The sequence below is a fragment of the Diplotaxodon limnothrissa genome, linkage group LG17, assembly GCF_057381915.1.
Source record: "Diplotaxodon limnothrissa isolate DT_005_m linkage group LG17, D_limnothrissa_male_GT1.1, whole genome shotgun sequence".
In the NCBI taxonomy this organism is placed as follows: Eukaryota; Metazoa; Chordata; class Actinopteri; order Cichliformes; family Cichlidae; genus Diplotaxodon; species Diplotaxodon limnothrissa.
This window is the reverse complement of record NC_140612.1, coordinates 12,776,601-12,801,150: the sequence shown is the minus strand read 5'-3', so window position 1 is coordinate 12,801,150 and position 24,550 is coordinate 12,776,601. Positions and strand designations below refer to the sequence as shown.

The 24,550-nt window shown below is 39.1% G+C and overlaps 1 protein-coding gene across 1 annotated transcript; it reads right to left on the bottom strand.

Moving 5' to 3' along the window:
• Positions 1-10,168: 10,168 nt before the first annotated feature.
• On the bottom strand, positions 10,169-23,365 carry rgs5a (regulator of G protein signaling 5a). Its single transcript, XM_085375457.1, has 5 exons — positions 23,250-23,365; positions 22,504-22,617; positions 20,790-20,851; positions 14,564-14,730; positions 10,169-13,118 (listed from the first exon to the last, which is right to left on the bottom strand). The coding sequence occupies exons 1-5, from the start codon at positions 23,291-23,293 to the stop codon at positions 12,954-12,956; spliced, it is 552 nt and encodes a 183-aa protein (XP_085231583.1). The 5' UTR covers positions 23,294-23,365; the 3' UTR covers positions 10,169-12,953.
• Between the last annotated feature and the right edge of the window lie 1,185 nt (positions 23,366-24,550).

Genomic DNA, 24,550 nt, shown 5'->3' with positions numbered 1-24,550 from the left:
ATCATATCACTGCAATACCCTAAATAGTACTGAGTTTGTACCCAGTTTTTATGAATTCTCCCTACTTCACTGACTTTTCCATCTAAGTCCGAGAACAGTGATTAGGAAAAGATATAGTAATTTTTGGGACTTTTCCTATCTTCAACTTGCAAGACATTCTCTAAAAATCAGTTGGAATTGACCTAAAGGTCTGTTTGCATGTATACAAAGGACAAAACAAAGCTTAAAAATACACCCATATGTATATGGACACAGTTGGAGTGAATGTTATACATCTTGTCAGCTTGATCTGACAGACACATGCAGCTGGGCAGGCAGGTAGCAGGTCAGGAGCTGATTAGCTGATAAGGAGCAGGTGTGAAGGCTAAACCTGTGATGGAGAGGGTGTCTGCTGGGCAGGTGTAACGTGACTGGAACTGGCAAATAAAAGACTTTCCCTCTTAACTATAGAGTGTCAATCCACTGTAGATACAGCTGTGAAGGCCACTCCACACTAAAGAGTTAGGTAGGAATCAAAAGGTATATGAATATCCATGCTTGCCACTAGGTAAGAAACATCCATCACCATGGATACTGATAGACTCTTTGCCCTCTCGATACGGCACGTTCTCATGCGTCATCTCCTTGTAAATACAGAGATGACACATTAAAAGTAAGTGGTTTCCAAGTTTCATGCACAGCTAAATTAATATTTCTGAAGCAGAAACATGCATATCTAATTATATGATATATGTCATTCATTTTGTGAAACAAGTGCTTGCATTTGTGTTACCAGATTATGATATGTAGGTCAGTACCCCCACAGACTCCCTGTTACTGGGTTTTGAGTTCACTTGCACTCCACACCATCTGGTTTGGATTGATCTAGAAACATGGAAAACATGGAAATGGGATGGAAAGGAGACTGACTTGGGAGTTGCAATATTCATTCTTTTAAGATTATTTACAGCAAGTTTTTATTCCCTTTAATATGTGATATGTCTGTATTTCTTCTTCTTGACATCACTTAGCGCTCTCTTTTCAGAGGGCAGAATCTCTGTTTGGTCAGTCAGTGATTTGGTTTTAATCAGGTTGTCTCTGGTTAATGATTTATAGCAAAGGAGACTGTTATTCTGAAAGATCTATTTGAATCCTGAGCTTTGGATTATGTGGTTTTTATAGTTTAGCCTGTTTTGTGAACTTTTTCTCCAGATTATAATTATTTATATACATTTTATTTTTTTAATGATCTCACAGGTGGAGTAATGAATATGTTGTTTATCAAAAAGGAACAAGTCAAACATAAAATTATACCAAGCAAATTTATTGCTGTATTTCTGCAACAAATAAGACTGAAAGCAGAACTTGTGTATGCTGTTCACAGGTATGGAGACCATCTGGCCTTTAGACTGGTGACGTGCTGCGGTGCTACTCTACTACACGTGACAATTTTCATCTATTATACTACGTCTCCAGTTTTCATGGAGACGTATTATAGCTGTACCTTGGAGTTCATATAGTGAGTAACTATGCAGAGAGTTTATTATGGCTGTTTACTGCGCTGTGGTAAATCCACTCTGCTGCAGATCATGGGTTTTAACTCCTGTTGTGAGTTACTAATGCTCTAGTGTGTGATGAATCAGATGCATTTTAATTTGACCCAGCATGCCAGAATGCAAACTGTTCTCAGCGGTGGCAGTCATCTGAGCTTTCCTTTACACATGCAAAGAACAACAGTTAGAAAGCTTCTCTAATTAACTCAGCTGCTTAAGGTTTCTAATTTATATATCATAAAAGGAAATTTGGTTTCTGTATCTATAACTTTCTGGTGATATACACCTTTGCCCATATTATGCTTTTATTGTCTGTGGGCAAGTGTTTCAAATTGTGAGTGTTAAATGCGCGAGTTAGGGTTTCACCTCCAATACCTGTATAAAAGATTGCTGTGTAAATATAGTGTGCAAAAAAACAAAAACAGATCTTGTTTCAGATTAATACAGAGAAAAGAAATCCCTTGTAGAAATGTAGTTCTGCAGGTGTTTCAAAATCAAATACCTGCAGAACTACAATCTCTATTCCAAAAAAGTAAATATAAGCAGAATATAATGATTTAAAAAATAAATAATCTAAAAAAAACTATAAAAAAAAATTGTGTCTCTTTTTGAGTTTGATGGCAGCAACATGTCTCCAAAAAGTTGGGATGGTGTCAACAAAGAGCTGTAAAAGTAAGCAATATAAAAAGGAAACAGCTATTAGTACAAGTTAGGGCAGAAAAACTGCATCTTTAAATTGTGGAACATAATCAGAAAACATTTTCCTCAATATAAAATTGTGAAGACTTTCAATGTCTCATCATATACAGTACATAATGTCGTCATAAGAGTCAAAGAATCTAGAGAAAGCATACTGGATGCCCGTGAGATTCAGGCTCTCAGACAGCACTGCAGTAAAAACAGGCATGGTCTGTCATGGAAATCACTGCATGGGCTCAGGAAGACTTACAGAACTCATTGTCTGTAAACACAGTTCACATGCCATCCACGAGTGCAGACTAAAGCCCTATAATGCAAAGAAGAACCAATACATGTGAACATATAAATGGTAAATGGTAAATGGCCTGTATTTATATAGCGCCTTACTAGTCCCTAAGGACCCCAAAGCGCTTTACATATCCAGTCATCCACCCATACATTGACACACTGGTGATGGCAAGCTACATTGTAGCCACAGCCACCCTGGGGAGCACTGACAGAGGCGAGGCTGCCGGACACTGGCGCCACCGGGCCCTCTGACCACCACCAGTAGGCAACGGGTGAAGTGTCTTGCCCAAGGACACAACGACCGAGACTGTCCAAGCCAGGGCTCGAACCGGCAACCTTCCGATTACAAGACGAACTCCCAACTCTTGAGCCACGATCGCCCCACATGATCCAGAAACATTGCAATCTTTTCTGTCCCAAATGGACTGAAATGGAAAACTGTTTTGTGGTCAGAAAAATCAAGATTTGAAATTATTTTTGGAAAGCATGGACTCCATATCCTCTGGATTAAAAAGGATAGGGATCATCCAGTTTATGATCAGACCCAGGATTATTGAGCAGCTAGAATCCTATATCATGCAAAAACGGGACAACATTGCTCTCACAAAATCCAACAACTGGTTTCTTCAGTTCCTGGACATCAACAGACTGTTGTTAATGCTACACAGTAATAAAAATGACGCTGTCTCAACTTTTCTGTAATGCATTGCTGCCATCAAATTGAAAAAGAGACACAATTTTTCTTAAAATTGTATATTTTCTAAGTGAAAACATCTGATTTTTTCTATGTTCTATTGTGAATAAAATATGGGTTTATGAGATTTGCACATCATTGCATTCTGTTTTTATTTACATTTTAAACAGCACCACATTTTCTTTTTTTTGTAGAATTGGGTTTGCAACATCTTTAAGAAGGGGGACCGGAGGGTGTGTTCCAACTACAGGGGGATCACACTCCTCAGCCTCCCTGGGTAAGTCTATGCCAGGGTGCTGGAAAGGAGAGTTCGTCCGCTAGTCGAACCTCGGATACAGGAGGAACAATGCGGTTTTCGTCCTGGTCGCGGAACACTGGACCAGCTCTTTATCCTCTCGAGGATACTTGAGGGTGCATGGGAGTTTGCCCAACCAGTCTACATGTGTTTTGTGGACTTGGAGAAGGCATTCGACCGTGTCCCTCGGGGTGTCCTGTGGGAGGTGTTGCGGGAGTATGGGGTGTCTGGCCCATTGCTACGGGCCATTCGATCCCTATACAACCGTTGTAAGAGCTTGGTTAGCATTGCCGGCAATAAGTCGGACTCGTTCCCGGTGGGTGATGGGCTCCGCCAGGGCTGCCCTTTGTCTCCGGTTCTGTTCATAATTTTTATGGACAGGATTTCTAGGCGCAGCCAAGTGGCGGAGGGCTTTCGCTTTGGTGGCCTCAGAATCTCATCTCTGATTTTTGCGGATGATGTGGTTCTGTTGGTTTCATCGGGTGAGGGCCTCCAGCTCGCACTGGAACGGTTCGCAGCCGAGTGTGAAGCAGCGGGAATGAGGATCAGCACCTCCAAATCTGAGGCCATGGTTCTCAGCCGGAAAAGGGTGGAGTGCCCACTCCCGGTCGGGGATGAGTTCCTGCCCCAAGTGGAGGAGTTCAAGTATCTCGGGGTCTTGTTCGCGAGTGATGGGAGAAGGGAGCCGGAGATCGACAGACGGATTGGGGCTGCAGCTGCAGTAATGCGGACGCTGCACCGGTCCGTTGTGGTGAAGAGGGAGCTGAGTGTAAAAGCGAAGCTCTCAATTCACCGGTCGATCTACGTCCCTACCCTCACCTATGGCCACGAGCTGTGGGTAGTGACCGAAAGAACGAGATCGCGGATACAAGCGGCAGAAATGAGCTTCCTCCGAAGGGCGGCTGGTCTCTCCCTTAGAGATAAGGTGAGATGTTCGGCCATCCGGGAGGGGCTCAGAGTAGAGCAGCTGCTGCTCCACATCGAAAGGAGCCAGCTGAGGTGGTTCGGGCATCTGACAAGGATGCCCCCTGGGGACCTCCTGAGTGAGGTGTTCCAGGCATGTCCCACTGGGAGGAGGCCCCGGGGCAGACCCAGGACACGCTGGAGAGATTATATCTCTCGGCTGGCCTGGGAACGCCTTGGTGTTCCCCCGGATAAGCTGGAGGAGGTGGCTGGGGAGAGGGAGGTCTGGGCCTCTTTGCTTAGGCTGCTGCCCCCGCGACCCGGCCTCGGATAAAGCGGATGAAGATGGATGGATGGGTTTGCAACAGACCCTAACAACCTGGTGCATCTGATTGATAAAAAGCATGGGCCCAACAAGAGTGATATCAGTCTGTAAGATGTTAGTTCTCAGTTAACTAAACTGGAAAATAACTGGGAAGATAATAAAATGAAAACATAAAAATGAACTTTAAAGAGTTGTATTCTGCCCTAACCTCTTGAAAATAGAAAATCCACAATAAAACAAATGTAAAACAAACAAGTAGAAACAGAAGTTGGTGCCCGTGATGGAACAGTAAGAAATGGGCTGAATGAAGGGGGATTTATAAGCAGAAAAGCAAATAGCAACTAGTACAAAAAAAACAAACAAAAAAAAACAAGGTTGCAGTGGGCTGAAGAGAGACAAGCATAGACTGTGGATGACTGGATGAAAGTGATTTTCAGTCACGAAGCACAAATCTTCACTAGCAGAGGAGATGGTACTGCAACTTTTATACAGTATTTTTCAAATGACACATATAGAGACGACTGTCTGAAGAAAGCAAGAAAATGTCCCACATCATTTATGATACTGGGTTGCATTACAGATGTGAGGAGATGACACTCATTATCTGAACAGTAAATGCACAGGTATACATTTAAATTTTGGACACTTTCCTGTCCATCAGAGAAAGTAGGTTTGATGATGGTGATGATAATGGATCTTTCCACAGAGCAAAAAGGGTGAACACTTTTTTTTCGGGAGATTCAGATATACTGAATGACAACTGATGGTAGAAACAGAAAAGAAAAATGGTCCAGGATAAAACTCAAATCTGCAAAGCACTTCTGAGATGTTTGGAACCAGCTTGATGGAGAATGTTGTTTTTCCTGAAGTCCATGCCTTAAACCATTCAATGCACGATAAAAGTGTGAGAAGATGCAACAAAGTATTAATTGGCATATTTTTCCTCATGATCCCAACAGGTGATATATGTCCTATCCTTGATCTGCAAAGGAAAAAAAAACCCTCACAGCCTTAATGAAAATAATTTTACATGTTTGAGTTGTTTGTTGTGGGCTGATTGCATAATTTTTGCCAAGGCTTGTACACTGGTCATGCATTGTTCTTAGTCTACACACATACACTGACTGGGCATAGGCTCACAATTAACAATGATGCTAAACAGTGACAACCAAAAAGTGTTGTGATAAACTACTTGCTAATAGCTAATCCTATATATGCCAGTCCATTTTTATTTGACACCTTCTTAAATGAAATTGTTACAAAAGCCGGTTCTGTTTTTGCATTCACTAACTGATTACTGTGCATGAGGTACATATTTTTATTCCTTTCATATATGTTATGATGCAAGAAATTGATCATAAGTGTACTATAGAGTCTAGTCTGCCAGCATTACTGCACTTTAGCATGACGCTCACAAACCTATCCTTATCAACCCAGCTACTCAAACCAATCAAGGATTGTTTGAGTAGACAGACGTTATACAGCAGCAGCTATCCAAGGACTATGAAAGCCAATTGTACAGATATCTTGAAAGAAGGAAAGTGTATTTATCATTCTGATGATAGGAACTGTAATCTAAAACATGTAAATTCCACTATTAAATATTTAATAACCATCTATCCATCCATCCATTCGCTTCCGCTTATCCTTTTCAGGGTCGCGGGGGGAGCTGGAGCCTATCCCAGCTGTCATAGGGCGAGAGGCGGGATACACCCTGGACAGGTCGCCAGTCTGTTGCAGGGCCAACACACATGGACAGACAGCCATTCGCACTCACATTCATTTGCACATTCACACCTAGTGACAATTTGGATTATCCAATTAACCTATCCCCACAAGCTGCATGTCTTTGGACGGTGGGAGGAAGCCGGAGTACCCGGAGGGAACCCACGCAGACATGGGGAGAACATGCAAACTCCACACGGAAAGACCCCGGCCTGATGGTGGAATTGAACTCAGGACCTAAATACTAAATTATTTTAATTTTGTAGTTTATCACATGTAGCCCCCATACCATCCTTCAGGAGGTGCTGCAGCATGCTTAGGCACCACTAGAGTATCAAGACACTACTCTTGTTCATTACTATGGAGCTCAAAAATCCCATTCATATTCTCCCTATGGACTTTGACTATGAGCCATAATGTTATAACCATCCAAAGCAGACTTAGTATGATCTACAAAATAGTGAATAGTGCTCATGTAGAAACCATAAGCCTACATGATATCAACCTTGTTTTACGGACAAAAAATGTTGTAGAAACAGCATCGTCTCTGGTTGGTGGATGCTGCTGTTTAAAACCGCAAATGTCAGGATACCCGAGGATTGACTGCAGACTGGAACAGAGCATTCTTGACTGTAATCAGGAATAATCCTAGTTTCCATACGGATAACTGTGCTATACAGTACACACACACGCACACACGCACAGTCACTGTTCAGTCCTATTTGCCTAGACAAATAAATTCATGTGAGATAAAGATCCATCCATCCATCTCCGCTTATCCTTTTCAGGGTCGCGGGGGGCGCTGGAGCCTATCCCAGCTGTCATAGGGCGAGAGGCGGGGTACACCCTGGACAGGTCACCAGTCTGTCGCAAGGCTAACACACAGGGACAAACAACCATTCGCACTCACATTCATTTGCACATTCACACCTAGTGACAATTTGGGTTATCCAATTAACCTATCCCCACAAGCTGCATGTCTTTGGACGGTGGGAGGAAGCCGGAGTGAACCCACGCAAACACGGGGAGAACATGCAAACTCCACACAGAAAGACCCCGGCCTGATGTTGGAATTGAACTCAGGACCTTCTTGCTGTGCGGCAACAGTGCTAACCACCGTGCCACCGTGCTGCCGTGAGATAAAGATGTGACCTTAAATTAGATGATGCAGATATTTCTGCTCAGAGATCTCTCACTTTCTTGGTGTCACATTTTAACACAGTTAGTATGCTCAACATAAGCCTGTGAGCAGGCTAATGTTGAGGTTAGGTTTTCCTAAACCTATTTAATCAATTAATTTTGGTACTCTAATCAAAACAGTGAAAACAAACTAGGTACGAAATAGAAGCTGTATTTGGTACCTATATTTGATGTCTAATAAAGGAGATTGGGTTGGTTCAGACACTTAAATGTGGCAGTTTCTTTTTCATGTAATGAAATCTTCTCTTAGTTGATATCATGGTTTTACCCCAAGTTTCTTTTCCTGAGGTTTCTATTCTGAGGCCCTCTGTACCTGTGTGTGATTCCTAAGCATGATCATTTACTGTATAAATATTTTAAACACAGCTAGAAGTCAAAGTGCACCAGCCACTATCTCCAAAAAGTTGATTCTGTTCATCTGGACGTAGTGTTTTGTGGGAGAAACGTTTCGTCACTCACCCAAGTGACTTCTTCAGTTCCTTAATCTTAATTAAGATTAAGGAACCGACCTCCCAGACCACTGTTCCTTCAGTGGGCTGGTTTCAGTCATTATGCAAATGTTCTGTTTATAAGATTGGGGAAACCTGCAGTCAGCTGAGACTGAAGAACTTTTTGGAGATTTACTTTCCTGGATGATTGAGAATGCATCAAGACACCAGCCACTATGTTTTCACAACTTAAACTGGCTAGAATAATACACCTTGTGTCAGGAAAACAATATCACTTTGTGTACAGTAGCAATTTGATATCATTAGAATTGGTAGTATTTCAAGCACCAATGGTACCTTAACTCCAGTCTTTTATGAGTAGTTCATGTGCACCCAGTTCTGTTTACAGCATCAGACCTAGATGAACGTGGGGGCGGACTGTGGCTAGAAACCCTGTGGGTGCAGTCCTGTCAGCAGTAGATCTCACCGCCAGCCACAGATCTCACTGGGGGATATTGCAGAAGGTTCTATGATTTTCTCCCACAAATACAGATCATTCTTCTTCTGACAAATGTATAAAAAGCCCTGAAACCATGAGAACTGTTTGCCAGAACATTATCAATGTTACAGCCTTCTTTATGAGGAACTAAAGGAGCAATCAGCTTCCTGTGTGCTCACCGATCCTGCAGCACCCACGCCCTCTGCCTTTTAACGATGCTTAAGTAAACATAAACAGCACTGTATAGTTTTATGGTCTTAATCAATCAACAAAGACTATTTTGGACTCTGGGGATTGCAGCTCTGCTTTTTCCCAAGTACGGTCACCAACATGTCCCTAAAACTTCACACAGATCCCACCGCTATAGGTTGAACCTGAATCCCTCAACAAAACATCACATTTTATGTTATATAATTTTCTTTTTTCTTTTCATGTCTGATTACCTTTTTTCCATACTTGGAACTGTCTGGATTCCTTTTTTAACTGCTAATAAGTCTATGAAAACATATCGTAAAACATAAAACGCTGCCAGAGTGAAATGCTATGTCTTGTGGCAAGAGACAAAAAGAAAAAACTAAATATTATATGACAGGTAAAGTAAACTGAGAGTGACAGTGTGTGAAATCAGAGCCAAAGATGTTTGAGTTTTGATCTGCTTACTCATCTGTTTCAGCAGTGATTGTTTGAAAGAGTATTGATAGATCTTTGGCTATCAAATAAAATGTCAGACTTTTAGCTTGCCATGTTTTAGTGCTCAGACTTTAGATACTACAAGTCCGAGTCTATAAATGTGACAGTGTCCCGCACATGTTACAAGCTCAAGAAACATTTGTCAGAGAGTCACTAACCTCCTTTGGGGAACAAAGGCATCTGACCTTTTCCATCTATTTCTAGGAAGCGCGGTAGTGACGGATGCATCCATGCAAGCTTTTGACAGTGTTTGTGTTGGCAGCTAGTTAGTCAGCTGCATCTGTTTCCGCTCTGCTCTTTAGTCATCGCTGATGTTTCTTGGTGGTGCACTCTTTACATGCAGATTCTTTAAAACAACCCAGTCATTCCAAGAAGGGATGGAAGAAAAATGAAGTAAATATATAAACTAATATGTTTTCTGAGACTTTTTTGTTTTTCAGTGCTGTTTGTCTTTGACTGTTTCTGTTACATAATTGCAGACACTTTTTTTGGGTGGTCGGTGGGGGTTGATTATTGGCCCTGAACTAAGGCCTTGAAAAACACATTTTTCCCCCTTTTGTTTTATATCAACTATATATCTATTTATATCTATATCTATATCTTTTTGGATTTATGCTCCAACTATTTGATAGGAAGGCGCTACAACCAAGCTAGCAGATATTTGAAACAATGCTTAGGCCCACAACAGGTTCCGTATGTATAACTTAAAAAAGAAAAACCAAAATGACAATTTAAAGACAGATGTTTCCTCTTTTATAAGAGATACAGAACACTAGAAAGAGTACTTGCCTTATCTCCATTCAGAGCATCATGGATTTCACTGTTCAGAAAATCTGTACACGTTTAGATATTTACATGTATAAATAAATACATCTTCAGGAATTGTGTGCATATATATTTTTATGTGATTGACTCCAAAACGTACATGCAAGCTACATCCAATAATGCATTGTCAGCATCATTAAAGCCCTTATTGATTTTAATTTTGTTTAATTTTTTTCTATGATGCTGATTGATGACTTCTCACTCTTCAGGTTATGACACCAGACTGGCTAATCTGTGCCATCATGAATCCTTGTCATTTCTCTTTAAACCTGAAAGGAATCTTTGTCAATTTGGTGGTCCGATGCATTTCATAATAACACATTTAGAAATTCAGATAAGCTGAAAAAGTAGAAAATATATCACGCCTGATGTCCAGATCAGCACAATTTTTAGTTTTTCTTTTTTCTTTTGTGATATATTTGAATTTTTGGGAACAATAAGGACTTATAAATGCTGATTATATAATTATATTTCTGTTGGTTATTACATAAATCAAGAGTAAATATCATCACACTCAACGATTGCTACATTTAACTAAATGCATATATCAAGGACACTTCAACATTACACACCAACACCAAATCCAACATTACATCTCATTGTAGCATAGTCTTGTGTAAGTTGGTGAATACTCTTAAGGATAGAAGAGTGACAAATAACTTGTGATTGAAAGTATAAAATGTAGTCTGAAACAGGAAAGTACATATAAGGTTGGCTTTATCAACTGATATTGCATATATTTTTGAATTTGTAATGCTGCTATAAATGTTGCTAACATTACACTTTGATTTTAGGATTTAACTGTGTGCTCCATTCTTTATCATAAGATCATTCTCATTAGCCACTTGAGGGATTGTCTAGTGCTGAAAACATGCAAGATCAGTTTCCCATGTTTTTCAAAAGTAAATTTACACTAAAAGCAGATCTGGACCTTTTTATTGACTTGGCTTGCATACATACAGTACAGCTTTGGTGTTGTGACATGGGAAAAAGATCTTTCTTTGTATGAAACCACTGTTCTGTTTACTTCTATTTATGAGATTCCCTCCTACTTGATTTTCCCATCTTAGCAACTTGCACTTAAGTGGTAGACAAGGAGCTCCACCACTTAGCCAACTAGCCAGCACTGTCCTCAAGGATGGCTCACACAGGATACATTACAACCAAAAGGTTGGGTGTAGTGAAAATCCACATTTTTATATCTATGTGAGGGTGAGATAACAGACCAGAACCAAAATAGAAAATAGGTTATGTGATAAATATTAGTCATGCATTGATAGTACTCCACTATGTGAGATATTCTTTTATTAAAAAGACAAAGTATTTGGTCCATGCTACAAATTATTCAGGCAATCAACTGATTCAAAACAACCAACTGTTTTACTGCCGTTCCACTTTAATTTCCCTTTGTTTTACCTTTTAAAAAGTCATTTGCTCTACTTTCCATGCAATAAGGTCTTAAGGGGGGGAAATCACAAAACACTTCACATATCACAGTCACATCTTTCTGGATAAAACTTTAATGTCTTCTAAAATGATTTAACATTGTTGTACATTTAAGGTGAATCTTGAGGTTTTTTAATAAAAGCAAAACTGCAAAATGTTTTTCATCGTCTTATCTTAAACTTGTGACTTGGTTTACAGTTTTTCTTTCTTTTGAAAACACTCACTATGTAACCACTGAGCGGTAGGGAAACTTGAAACAGGCACTACTCCATTTCAAAGTAAAAGCTGTGTCTTGTCACTTTTGCTTTCAAGGCAAACAGTCTATGTTTCCGGTATGGGTCACACTGTTCAGAGTTTCACAACTGCATAATGAGTAATTGGTGAGTGTTTGAGGCCAAGTCGGCGCCATGCATGTATTCATGTTGGAACCGCAGCAATATACTATTGACCAAAGATATGGAAGGAGGTTATTGGTGCAGCAATTTATAGCTCTTTGCAACTAATGTCATTTAGCAACGGAAAGCAATACCAATGCGTGTGGTTAGATTTTAGTGACTAGGCCTTAGCAATCGATTTAATAATGACTGTTAGCAACCTCCAGCAACTTCTTTGTACAACTACAGTAGGGGAATACTCATTTTTCTCCAGTTACTCAGCTTTATAGATTTGGAATGCCTTAGTTTTTCAGACCAAATGGAGCAGGTCAGAGACAATAAACTTCTCATCTTCTTCCTCCATCTCTTTTACTTTTTCATGCTACCACCATGTGTCAAAAGTGCATGGTAAACAATGGGGCCCAGCTTACACATAATGATAAATCTGTCTGACAAAGTTCCAACACTGTGATGCAAGTAGTAAGTATATGTTAGGTTATGTTTATAAGGGATTTTTTCAAAAGAATGATTTTCAAATCCCAAACTGAAGAACTAACTTTCTGACCTAGTTAAAGATTTGTCTGGTTTCCATAGAGATTACTTTTACATGTTTTGATATAGATTTAGTGTGTATATTGGTGTGTGTTGGTGCATCCCTGTACTTTTTTCAAAGGAAATTTTGATTTACATTTGAGGTCATGCTAGGAAACCATCAAGTTTAAGAGTCCAAATTTAGGAACGTGCGTGTGTGTGCGGGGGTGGGTGGGTGGAAAGGTGGGGCTATTTCAAAAGGCATTTTTTTCACTTTAGCTGAATTCAAAATGTAATTTTGAAATGTAATATCTATGACATTCACAATTTGGATTTTGGAAAACAAAAGTCTTCCAGATTATAGTTTGCACACACACACACACACAGTAGTTTATTATAAATATTTAATCGAAATTCTTCATTAGTTTTCTTTTTTTCAAACCATCTAGCTACTGTTTAAAATCTCCCCACCTACCCACCCCTGCCCTAGCTACTCAATTTAGTTGACCAGGAGCTCCTGGTACTGCTCAGACCGGAGGAAACGGCCAAAGGAGTCTTTCTCCATGAGGGCATAGATCCTCTTCTGGGCCAGGTCAAAGGTTGAAGGGGAAAGCTCCACCAAGTTCCTCAGGGTCACATCCTTGGTGAAGTGGTCAATATTGACCTGTTAGAGAGATTTAAGACAAAAAACCAAAATTCTCTCAGAAGCAAGTAAAACTAGGATAAATAAGAGAAGTTGATATAAAATATGGGTGAAAATACGAGTAATATTTTAATATGTTAGCACTAACAGGCAGGCATCTGTTTCTATCTAGTCTAACCTCTCATGCAAATATGTTTGCCAAGAGGGTAACGGCAATAACCTGAAATTTTACACTTAAATGTGATGTCACAGAGGCTACAGTCTTTGTTATTTCTAATTTTATAAGGTCATTCTGATCAAAAAGGTAGATCTTATGAAATAAAAACAAGTATTTCTAAAACTTGTTCACTCAAAACTCACTTGGAAGACTCAGATAAAAGCAACAGATAAATGATTCTTCTTTCTCTTTGTTGCAAAAGAGAAGAATTACCACTGTTCCAAATGCTGGATTGATTCTCAGTTTTAAAAAGTTTGGTTATAGAAGGCTGATGAATATTATGCTTTTGTTTCTAAATAATGCAATTTGAATTCTGCCTCTAACCAATTTTATATATATTATATACAGCTCTCTGTGGAGTGATTGCTAATCTAGGGTGCTATGTGTTTTGGTTGTCATTCTCCTGCTTTTTGTTTTTTAACTTTTCTTTTATTATTACTAGTTACTTAATCATTCTTAGCCTGGTTTGATGGATTTTCCTTAAGTGGCCCAAACACGCAAAGATTAAAATATGCAAAAAAGTTATGCAGTTGTACCAATGCTGCAAATATTTGTACATTAAGGCTGTTCTGAGTCAAATTTAACCTGTATCTATTTAGATCCACCAGTATGCCTCAAATTGTGGCAAACAATGTTCTTAGTCAGTCTTGAAACTGTGAACCTGTGGACTGTGGAAGGCAGGCAGAGCACAGAAAACCCACACAGGCGGGGGAGAAGTTACAAACACAGAAACGACCCAGCCGAGTTTAAAACCAGGAAACTTCTTGCTGTTTTGGGATAGCACTATTAACTCCACCATGCTGCCTATATCATTATTAAGTATAAAATAATGTTAATATAAAATGATATAATTTAACGTAATGAATTATATTAATAATTGAAGGTTGTAGCGATGGTACTTTGGCATTGTGAAATCAAAAACAAATTCACTCTCAACTTAGGATACAGGATTAATGAGTCATTTAATAATGTCAGATAAACTATTTTTACATTCCAAACAGATCTGTGCTTTGGAATTCAGCATAGACAGTCATTATGGAAATCTTGTCCTGGGTCAGTTTGACCTGGAACATACTGTGAACACATGAAATACTTAGAGTATGGAGAGTGTTAAAGTAAGAGGTCAAGCATCAGTTTCCACTTTGTGAAACAAGCAATGTATGATTAATTTGAAGATTAACTATCTATCATCTTTATGAGGCTGAGCTGATGAAAGAGTAGGGATAGGGAAGTGACATGAGTGCCTGACCTCTCTGGGTCCCTCAGACTGGATAAAGTCTTCGTAGATCTTCTTTGCCTTGGCAGCCATCTTCGCTGGGTTCTTGGTCTTCTTGAAATCCTCACAGGCCATCCAGAACTCGATGTTCTCATCACTGAACTCAGACTGCAGGAAGCTACGGAAGGCAGACAGACCATCTGATAGAGGGAGACACGACAGAGAAGGTCATGAACTGATATGTTATAGGATACAGACTCACAGGTTGTTATCAAAATCTCTCTCCTGGTATGCACTTCACTGAGGAAATATGTTGGCAATTGTAAGCTTCAGTTAAGTTACAGTGACAGTCTAAGTCAAACTAAACATGATTTGAGTATATCCGTTACACTTCAAACATGGCTCAAGAATATGGGTAATGTCATATTCCCGCAAAGACTACAAAGTTAAAACTGGAAATGAACACCATACAAAACGCATCTTATTTTGAAATGGGTTCCAAGTTTGTCACTTAATGAAGAGACTTTCAATTTACTAACGATACAGAGGAGTCAGCTGTTAAGGTGAAATGTCAGAACAGTACAAAAGGATCTCTGCAAATCACAGTATTATATCATCAACCACTGTGCTTATTAACAGCTTTTGTCTACAAAAAGGGACTAATTAGAGAACAGCTTACATACAGCAATGTAGAAAGAAAGGGACTTACATGTGCTATAATGTATCATTTCTTTTTATTTGATGACTGTACGTAAAAAAACAAACAAACAAAAAATAAATAAATTAAAGGAACAGAAAGCTCCAATGTCATTCTAGCAATGGTGACATTGATAAGGAACACTGATAACAAAAACAAAGAAAAAAACTCAACATGGGTTGTTCTGAGTCCACCATTAATATAACTTGTGAGAAAACTGTTTGCGTCCAATGAAAAAATAAAGACTTCTGTTTTTATTCAGTTTGCAGGGCTCTAGAGTGCGACCAATTTGGTCACAAATGCGACCAAATTTTTCAGTGGTGCGACTAAAAACAAAATATTTGGTTGCACCTGTGCGACCAACTGTTCGGGTAGCAAAAAAACCCCCCAAAAAACTGCAACCTTCCCTGTGGTCAACAACAGACACACATTTTGCCCCTATCGTGGACTAAACCAATCAGAGATAGTCAGGGGCGGGACTTCTCTGATTGGCCGTGGTCCAGTTGAAAGTGCAGGTAGCAGTGGGAGGTGAGTAGCTTGAATAAAGCGATATCAATTAATTAAATCCTGAATCGACTTTTAAATATAACTGTGTTTTGCCAGAAATGCCAGATTCTCAGATTAAAGCTCACAAAACCATTTCAACAACAACCAAACAGCAGATGAGAGCAGGTACACGGATTCCACACAAAGACGTAAACACAGACCCGACGCATCAGAATCAACTTTGTCTTTCTCGGCTTTCTCACCCGACGGCCCGTAGACGGACACGCTGTCGGAGCTTAGCGGTTCTGATGCGTCCGGTCCGCGCTGTGATTATGTCTTTTTTGCGCTGATTCTGAGCTGCAGGTTTTGTCTCTCTCCAACCAAAATTCACCGAGCCAGCAGCAAAAGAAGCAGCAAACTGCGCTTCACATTTGATCAATGTCGTCATGAATTTTGCTGTTTTGCTTCCACGACTATTAAAATCACACTTCATGCACAGCTAGCACTCTCTCTATCTCTCTCTGTACTTCAAGAACAGTTTCCCGTCTCCAATCTCTGTTTTCTGTATTATTCATTCGCTTATTACCCACCAGTCTACCGTTGTTTACAGCGCTGTCGGCTGCTGTCTTTTTCTTTTCTTTTTCTTTTTTTCACTTGAATGACCTCCGACAAGAAAGGCTATTTTTTCTGTTGTTCAATACTGAAGAAATTTAAACTTTATATGCAGAACATTGTAGAATATTTTTAAGGTTATCTGCTATAAAAAGCCAGACCAGGAAAATCAGCTTCATGTTTTTCTGTGTTTTATTCTCAGTTACTTTCACACAAAGGCATCTGCTGTGATGTTCACAATTCTGATGAAGTCAGTACTGATAAATGATCAGAATTATAATATTTCTGACTGTCTGAGGCTAAATTGAATCGAATCGGGACTTTGAAAACCGGAATCGAATGGATTATAGAAATCAGTGATGATACCCAGCCCTAGTGAGCAGCCTAGGCACGACAGAAGTGGATGTAGCTGTAATAGGAAAAGAACTATTGCTAACTTTTCTTTTAAGTTAAGGCCTGATCCTTCTGAAATTCATAGCCAGTGCTCTGACACGGTGTCATCAATCTTTGAAAGCTGAAAAAGCACAGTGTATCCAGAAAAACACATTATATTATATAAATTATTATAAAATTTGTGTGCACCTAACTTTTTAAAGTTAGGCGTACCGGTACGCCCATGGCAAAAAGTTCGTCTAGAGCCCTGAAGTTTGTTATGGATGGCAGCCAAGACTTAGGAAAAGCTAATAATTTGGATTGTAGAGGAGAAACTCCTTCATTCCCAAGCAGCAATGTTTCGTGCTAAAAAATGTAGCCACTTAGGTTGTCTCTAAGAGCACATCCTCTCTAAAGTGACAGGATCTACTTATCAGCTCTTTAATGCTCTTTCATTTAAAAATGCTAAAATCCATGTGCAAACCCAGACACAGTCGGCAGTAATGACAGACTCTACTCTTGCAGAACAACACTCCTTGTCAAACAGTAGAAACTGTTTACGAACAACTCAATGAGCACAAGAAATGGTTCAAAAGGAGTGTTGACTCAGCCTCTAGATTTTCCAAAGACTAATCCCACTGCATATTAACTGAAATAAGTCTGATCCACAAAGGCCCCAACCTTCAGCCCACAAGGCCCAAAGGATCTATTGCCAGAGTCCCAGAGTCATGGTTTTATGTATGAAAGACTGTTTTTTTGTTAATTTTCACTAAACTTGGGGAATCAAATGCAGGACAGAGATCCAAATGTTTAAGCTCACAATAGCACGTTTTTAGCTGATTCTGGTCTCTGTGGCTAATTTCCCACTAGACTGCTTTTGCAGAGCTGGGCTAAATTTTATGAAGGCTTAAAAAGACTTGTTAATACTTGAGAGCCTGTTGCTGCTCGCATATTAATGCCAAGTGACAGGTGTGTGCTGACTAGCTGTCTGCTGATTACTTCCTCACCCAAGTCACTGAACTGGACCTTTCAACCATGTTTGTGATGTTGGTGTCTTTTGTATGATTTTTCCCAAATTATTGTTATGTGACACATAAGTCTGTGGATGCAGCTTGTGCTAACTTTGCACACCTCCCCCTTGTCCAAATATGGACACTTCTGGCTCCCCCTGCAAAAAGCTGGCAGTGACATAAAACTAAGTCAGTGCTTCAAGGCTGTTTTTCTCAATGCAGTGGGTGATGTCACAGAGGCTATGTCAGTCTTTTGTATAATGTCTGTGGTTACTCCTCTACTTTCTGTTACCACACTCCAGGGAGAGGGTGACAACCATGCCGTCTTTTAGAAAAGGTCAGGCATTTTTCATGAATTAAATCCTAAACCCCCCACCACCCCCCACCAACCCCTCAATAACTGACCACTGTTGCTGTTTTTTTTTTAGAAAAATATCAGTCCACCTATACTTTTCTAACTGCTACCTGTTTTCCATTTGTCATACGTCTGTTTTTCCCCTCCTGACTAAAACCATAATTAAAGCATTACATAGCAGACACCTCAGTTTCAAAAGCCTTTATTTGACAAATGAAACTGCCAATGTTACACATTCCATGTCTAAATAGGACTTTACATGATTAAGAAGCTGACAGAATTAATGTAAACTGTGCCTAGATTACAATGCATTTCTGTTGTTACTGATTAAAAGCGGATGGATGGTGTATGTTATTTAGTGGGGCTTTACCTCATACCTTTAAAAAAAAAATCCACAAACAATTAAAAAAAAGCCCCCACAACTTTATAAACATTTAGACAACTACCTTTCAGGAATGTCAAAAAGTAACAAATTGATTATTTATGGACAAATATAAAAGCACTTTGGTTATCACAAAATAATTATCCAAACTAAAGCTTGATAAAACAGCCACTCATTTCCCCGAAGGCCATTGTAGCTCAACACAATGCCTGCAAAAGGTCCCATTGTCTATACAGGCATATGCTGCAAATGATAAGCTTTCTGCTGCGGCCTCAGGCCTTTATCTTCAATCTAAATGGCTAGCTTGATTAAAAATAGCTCAGAGTCCTAATCAAGTTGTTGCTTTTTCTTTTTTTGTCTTTTTTGGAACGAGTACAAGGGCACACAAAAAGCAAAACGCACATGCACAGGCACAAGTTTGTAAATGAGAGCTGCAGCGACCAAAGAACACAGCCTCGTGTTTAGTGTTTGTGTATCTGCCTTTGACTCGATACTCATGAAATTAGTTTTATTAAGCTCCAGTGAACCTTCTTGCTGATAGCAAGTGAATTATTCAGCAACACATTTAAAAACAAAACCCCTAAAAATGAAATTACTGTAATTTAAACCAAAATACTATGCCACCAATTAAACCCTTTTTATGTCAAGTGTAATCTTTTTTTCCTTTTTTACAGGTAGTTATGCATTATGTATTTTCTTCATAATATTGACTGTTGTGCGAGGGCGTTGGTGGTGGGGTTGTGGGGGGCAGAGTGTATCTCTGTGCATGAGAGAAAATAATTCATTTACAATCCCAGGGGACTTAACAAGGAAAAGCCATAAAGACTAATGTTAATGCAAAATATCATGTAGATAAATAATCACGGTGTGACAGTTTGCGGCAACTGTGCAATAAATCAGTGCTGCTGGAATCACTTAGACTGCTCCCTAGAGATGTAACCAAAACACCCATAACCTTCCTGGGCTGGTATACACATTTATTCAAGCATACAAACACTGGAGGAACGTACATCTCTCTGCCCCAGACGGTGCTGAAGGAGCCACTTAGAAAGGTTCATTGCCACTCCACTGAGCTCGGTAGAGGAAATGGTTCTCTGTTCACGTATCAGCAACATCTGTATCTAGGGTTTGTTTTAATGCGCAGGGGCCACCTAAGTGACTTATTAGCTGGGGAGTTTACACGTAGTACTAAATACCGCTAACCATTAGAGTTAATCATCAGTCTTGCAGGCTCTCAGGCTTTCTGTTCACTTTGCGAGGTAAACAGCCGAGCCAGAAATTGAGTGTTTGCTGCGCATAGTGACTGTAAATATTCCTTTCCCTTCTTCTTACATTTTTCAGCATCTATGCCAAAAACTCTCTTTATATAACTCTGTCCCCTGCAAACTATTTCATTATGTGTATTATGTGCTTTTTTTGGATAGATATATAATTAGATAAATGCATTTTATCCCCTTTTTAAAGATTTAAAGATGTTATATAAAGGTTTTTTTATTCATATTTCACCAAGCTCCTGCTACCCATAGTGTACTGTAAACCCATGCAGAGTGAGCACATAATATTGGATGAGATAAAGATCAAAACCTTATCGTCACCATCTCTCTTATCCAATTAAAACACCATGGCCACATGTAGGTCTTAAGCACACATGTTTGCTGTCATGGAAACCAAAGCCTGCTAGCTGTACTGTTTCTGTTTAAACTGTCTTGCAGACAGACACCAGACCTCAAAGAAGGCATGTTTTCACCCTTTGACACTGATTAAAGTTAAACTACAATGATAGCTCTTACATAATGGAAATGACAGCTTTGGACAGAAGAAAATAATGATGTTCTTCAGGCTTCTCTATGAGTACAACAAAGCAAATTCACTGTGTGGTGCACGTAAAAGGGTAACTTTACTTGGAAAATGTTCAATTTTGGGATTTCAGAAAGCAGAATTGTTGGTGTGCATTTCTGACTTTGCTGTTACATAAACTGAAAGACGTGTGAGGTCCAATATCAAGAAGCAACAACTTTCTTTTTTTTTTTTTTGAAAAAACACTTTAGAGACCAAACACTTTTTAGTAACAGCCACATCCACCTATTCATGCGGTGCTTTACTTAACACCCTTTCTATCTGCCACACACACATTTATAAGGAGACGTCAGGGGCACTACTTGAACATGTGTACTGGAGGAGACCTTCCAATCCACTCCAACTTCTCGAGCCACAGATGTCACATAAAAAAATAAAACTCAGCCTTTTACAAAAAATAGGCAACAACAAGAAACGCAACAAAACGTTCAGCTTGAGCTTTCTGGTTAAGAAAGTGTAAGTGTGAGAAATAGAGAGGGTTGACTTACAGCTGTTGTTCAGGACCCGGTCCAGACTCTCACGCCATTGAGAAGCCTCTTCCGGAGCAGGCCTGTGTGCACAAAAACACCTCTTTTCAGTCAGGAGGAAAAACAGTGTAAAACTTACCTCAGGAGCTAAGAAGGCTTTCTTTATGGTCTTTAGCTGCCATGTTGTTAGTGCTTGAAGCTTACAATTTAAACTGCAAAAAAACAGTTATTAAGGTAAACTTATGGTACAAAACTGCTTCCTGCACAATGCAGAGACTGCTAAGTGGCAGTAAAGGTAAAATGTATGTATTTATTAATAATCAGGAAACATTTCAGCCTTCTCACTGAATAACTGTACAGACACCTTTGTACATGAGTGCTGATCCAACCCAAAACAATCCTTGACTTTGAGAAATCTCACTCAGACTCTTTTTTTAAAGCAGCCGGTTAGACGTAGATCATTGTTGATCAACACAGGTGTTAATAATCACAATAATTAAGGCTCAGACCTAAAAAAAAAAGCTTCTTTAATTCTTTAGTGTTTGCCTTGTTTTCCTTTGAAAATGGTTGGGGAAAATAAAAATGACTGTCAACAGACACCAAGTAAACCTCTGACGAACTGTTGCCAGACAGCTTCAGAAAACAGGCTATAAATATTCAAACACATTGTATTGTACTGTATTGTCCTTGTCTGAAAAAAGCCAGATGAAAGCTTTTGAACTGAGTTTGCACTATAAGATTTCACATTTCTGCAGAGGAAAAATAGACCGTCTATGTCTGAATCTTTCCCCGTCATTTCCACTGAGCTCCAACTTTAAACTCATTCAAAGTGGACTTTTATTAAAGAAATTGGACAAAGAAGTCAGATTGTGAAACAATGCTGCCTTCCAGTCACCTTTTTAGGGAGCATTTCCAAAGCAGCCTGCTTTTTTTTATGGGGGAAAAATAGTTGGAATAGCTAGTGAGTGACACCCAATCTGTATCTTTAAAAAAAAACAAAGGAAAAAAAGTGTGCTTCAGAAAAAATGAGGGTTAAGAATAAATAATAAGAATTCAAACCAAAGCTTACGGAATAACGAAACATAAATTCGATTTTCTCGATGATATAAGAAAAAAAATGGAGTTCTGACAGCTCAGGCAGGAGAGCTGCTGCGACTGCTGTCAGCCAAACTAAACAAAAAGGTCAAAGGAGCTGCAAGACAAATTTATAATAAATAAACCCAAATAAAGCTTCTGCCACAGCCACATAAACCTTCCTCAAAGCTACACTGTGGCTGGTTTTTAGGTGGTAAAAAAAAAAAAAATCATCATGCTTTTACTGACACAAGTCAAGGTCTTTCTAGTCTAGTTATGCTACAATTTATTTAAAACATTTTCCATTATGTTAAAAACAAACATTAAAGGCAAAAGTTTCCCTTACAACACCAAAAGTCTAGGTGTACAGTAACAGAAGACAAATAAACACAAAAAACCGGCATAATTTAGCATCTCATACATATTTTTCCACTACCACAGTCTGTTCAAGGCAATGCATTTGAAATCTCAAGCTTTGTACCGTCACACTCCCAACGTCTGAGCCCACTCAATGTCTGGGGAGGTTTCACTTGATCTCCACATCTTGTACCTGCTTGGGGCTCTGTTCTCCCGCTTTACCATCAATTATCTGGTTAACAGATAATCAGGAAAATACTACCCACATCACAGACATTCAGCCCTCGGAGGGAAAAACACTCACTTCTGGAGCTTCTCCGGTTTCTTTTCAGTCTTCTCAGGGTAGGGGATGATGAGGTCGATGGCATTTTCCGGCTTCTGCAGTAAGACTCCTAATTTCGACTTGATCTCCTTAGCCCTGAATGACAGAAAGAAGAACGGGACAACAACGCGTTAACATCTAACAGTCCGGTCCAGATGCTTATCAAATTGTGACACTGTGATAAGTGTCATCCTCTAACCAGAGTAGTATATTTGAACAGGACACTGACATTACACTCACAAGTAAAAATCTGCTTTAACAATCAGTGTAACACAGCTTCAGAAATAAAGCTGCTAAAACTGTTAAAAAAAAATAAGTCAGGAACAAAACCTAAAATCCAGGTCTTGTTTTTATTTTAGTATTTACCACACTTTTTTTTCTCTTTCTCTCATTAAGCAACATGCCTGACCTCCTTCAGTGTTTGAATGCTTAAGCAATACACTATTCATCTGTAAAACAATAAAAGCTTTAAAACAAGTCATGTACATTATTCTCTGTGTCAAAAAGCCTGTTTAAAAATAATTTATAGGAGGCAGAAAATAGACCACAAAAGTAAAAACTCATAAAGTGAACTTCTTTTTGCTTTAAAGTGCTTTCCAGTGCATACTGTTAACTTTAATGGCACAGAACTCCCACAAACAGGTTACAAAGCTTAGTCAAACTTTGCGGGATCCAAACCACATCACAGCAACACACTATTAAGATGTAAGCAATGATTCAGTACTCACCTTTCGAGGCAGGTTTGGGGTAAAGCGGCTAATCCTTTGCACATTTTCCAGTGCTTTCAATTGCAGTAAAGAACAAATTCAGTTTTCCTGTTAACCCACAGTCACTCCAGGGTTCCTTTTCCTTTCTGACTCTGCCTTTCAGCACATAGGGAGTTTTATACAGACGCCTTTTGGGCTGCGGGCCAACAGCTAAGCCAATCAGACTGGAATGTGTACTGCACGGGTAGCCTGGCTGAGGAAGGGTGGGTTTTCAGATGTGAATGGCTCTTTGCTTTGAGGTTTTAATTAACTGGTCCAGATACAGAAAGGAACATTAGATTTCACTGATTTAAAGTTTATGTAACAGGGATCTGAAGGTGCTAATCACGGTGTGGTTCCCATCTTGTCAGTGTGTTTATTTTATTTGCAGTGATGCATTTGAAAACAGTTCTTCTGGATTTTGTATTTATAGTTCCTGTTATATTTGTTAGTACCAATTTGTTTTCTGATCCTATTTACAGGATGTTTTTTTTTTTTTACCATTTTACACATTTCTTTTAATCTGACACATGAGCGTGGCTAAGAGTGAATGTGTTTACAGTTCAATTGAGTTCTTTTTGTATATCACAAATCACAATAACAGTCTGCTCAAGGTGCTTTATGTTTGAAAAACCCCCACAATAATACACTATGCTATTGTTTAAAACTATAAAACTATAATGTATAACTTAACTGCGACTGAAGTTTGATGCTAAGTATGAGCTAATGTTTAACTTGTTTTGTTCCAGTTAATTGTGTCAGCTGTGTATACATAGACTTTTTTTTAAAAAGTCACTTTATTTGGCTTTTCCCCGCCCAATGTACTGAGCAAAGAAGAAAGAAAAAAGGCAAATGTACACATTAGTTATAAAGGTATTTTTTGATTCATGTCGGGCTATTGGGCTAATTTTGATTACAAACAAAAATCTGCAAAACTGTTGTTATTTTTAACCAAATTGAACTTTTCAATTTATTGAGTATTAATAGTTTAAAGCCATTTATATGGATATCTGAAACCCCAATCTGGGACTTTTGTAGGCTTGACTTGCTGTCACCAGAAACTCTAAATTGAAGAAGCTAAAAGAGAGCCTTCATCAATTTTCATCTTTTGACTGACATATTCCAAGTTCCAAAGTCTGTAATTCTAACTTCTAGTATGGTAGTTCTGTCCCCACTGCTCCATATTATAGCTTACCCTGCGACTCAACATTTTTAATTACAGATCATTTGCTCATTTTGTTTATTGTTGTTTTATGTCACACAACTGACTGTGCTGTCTAAAT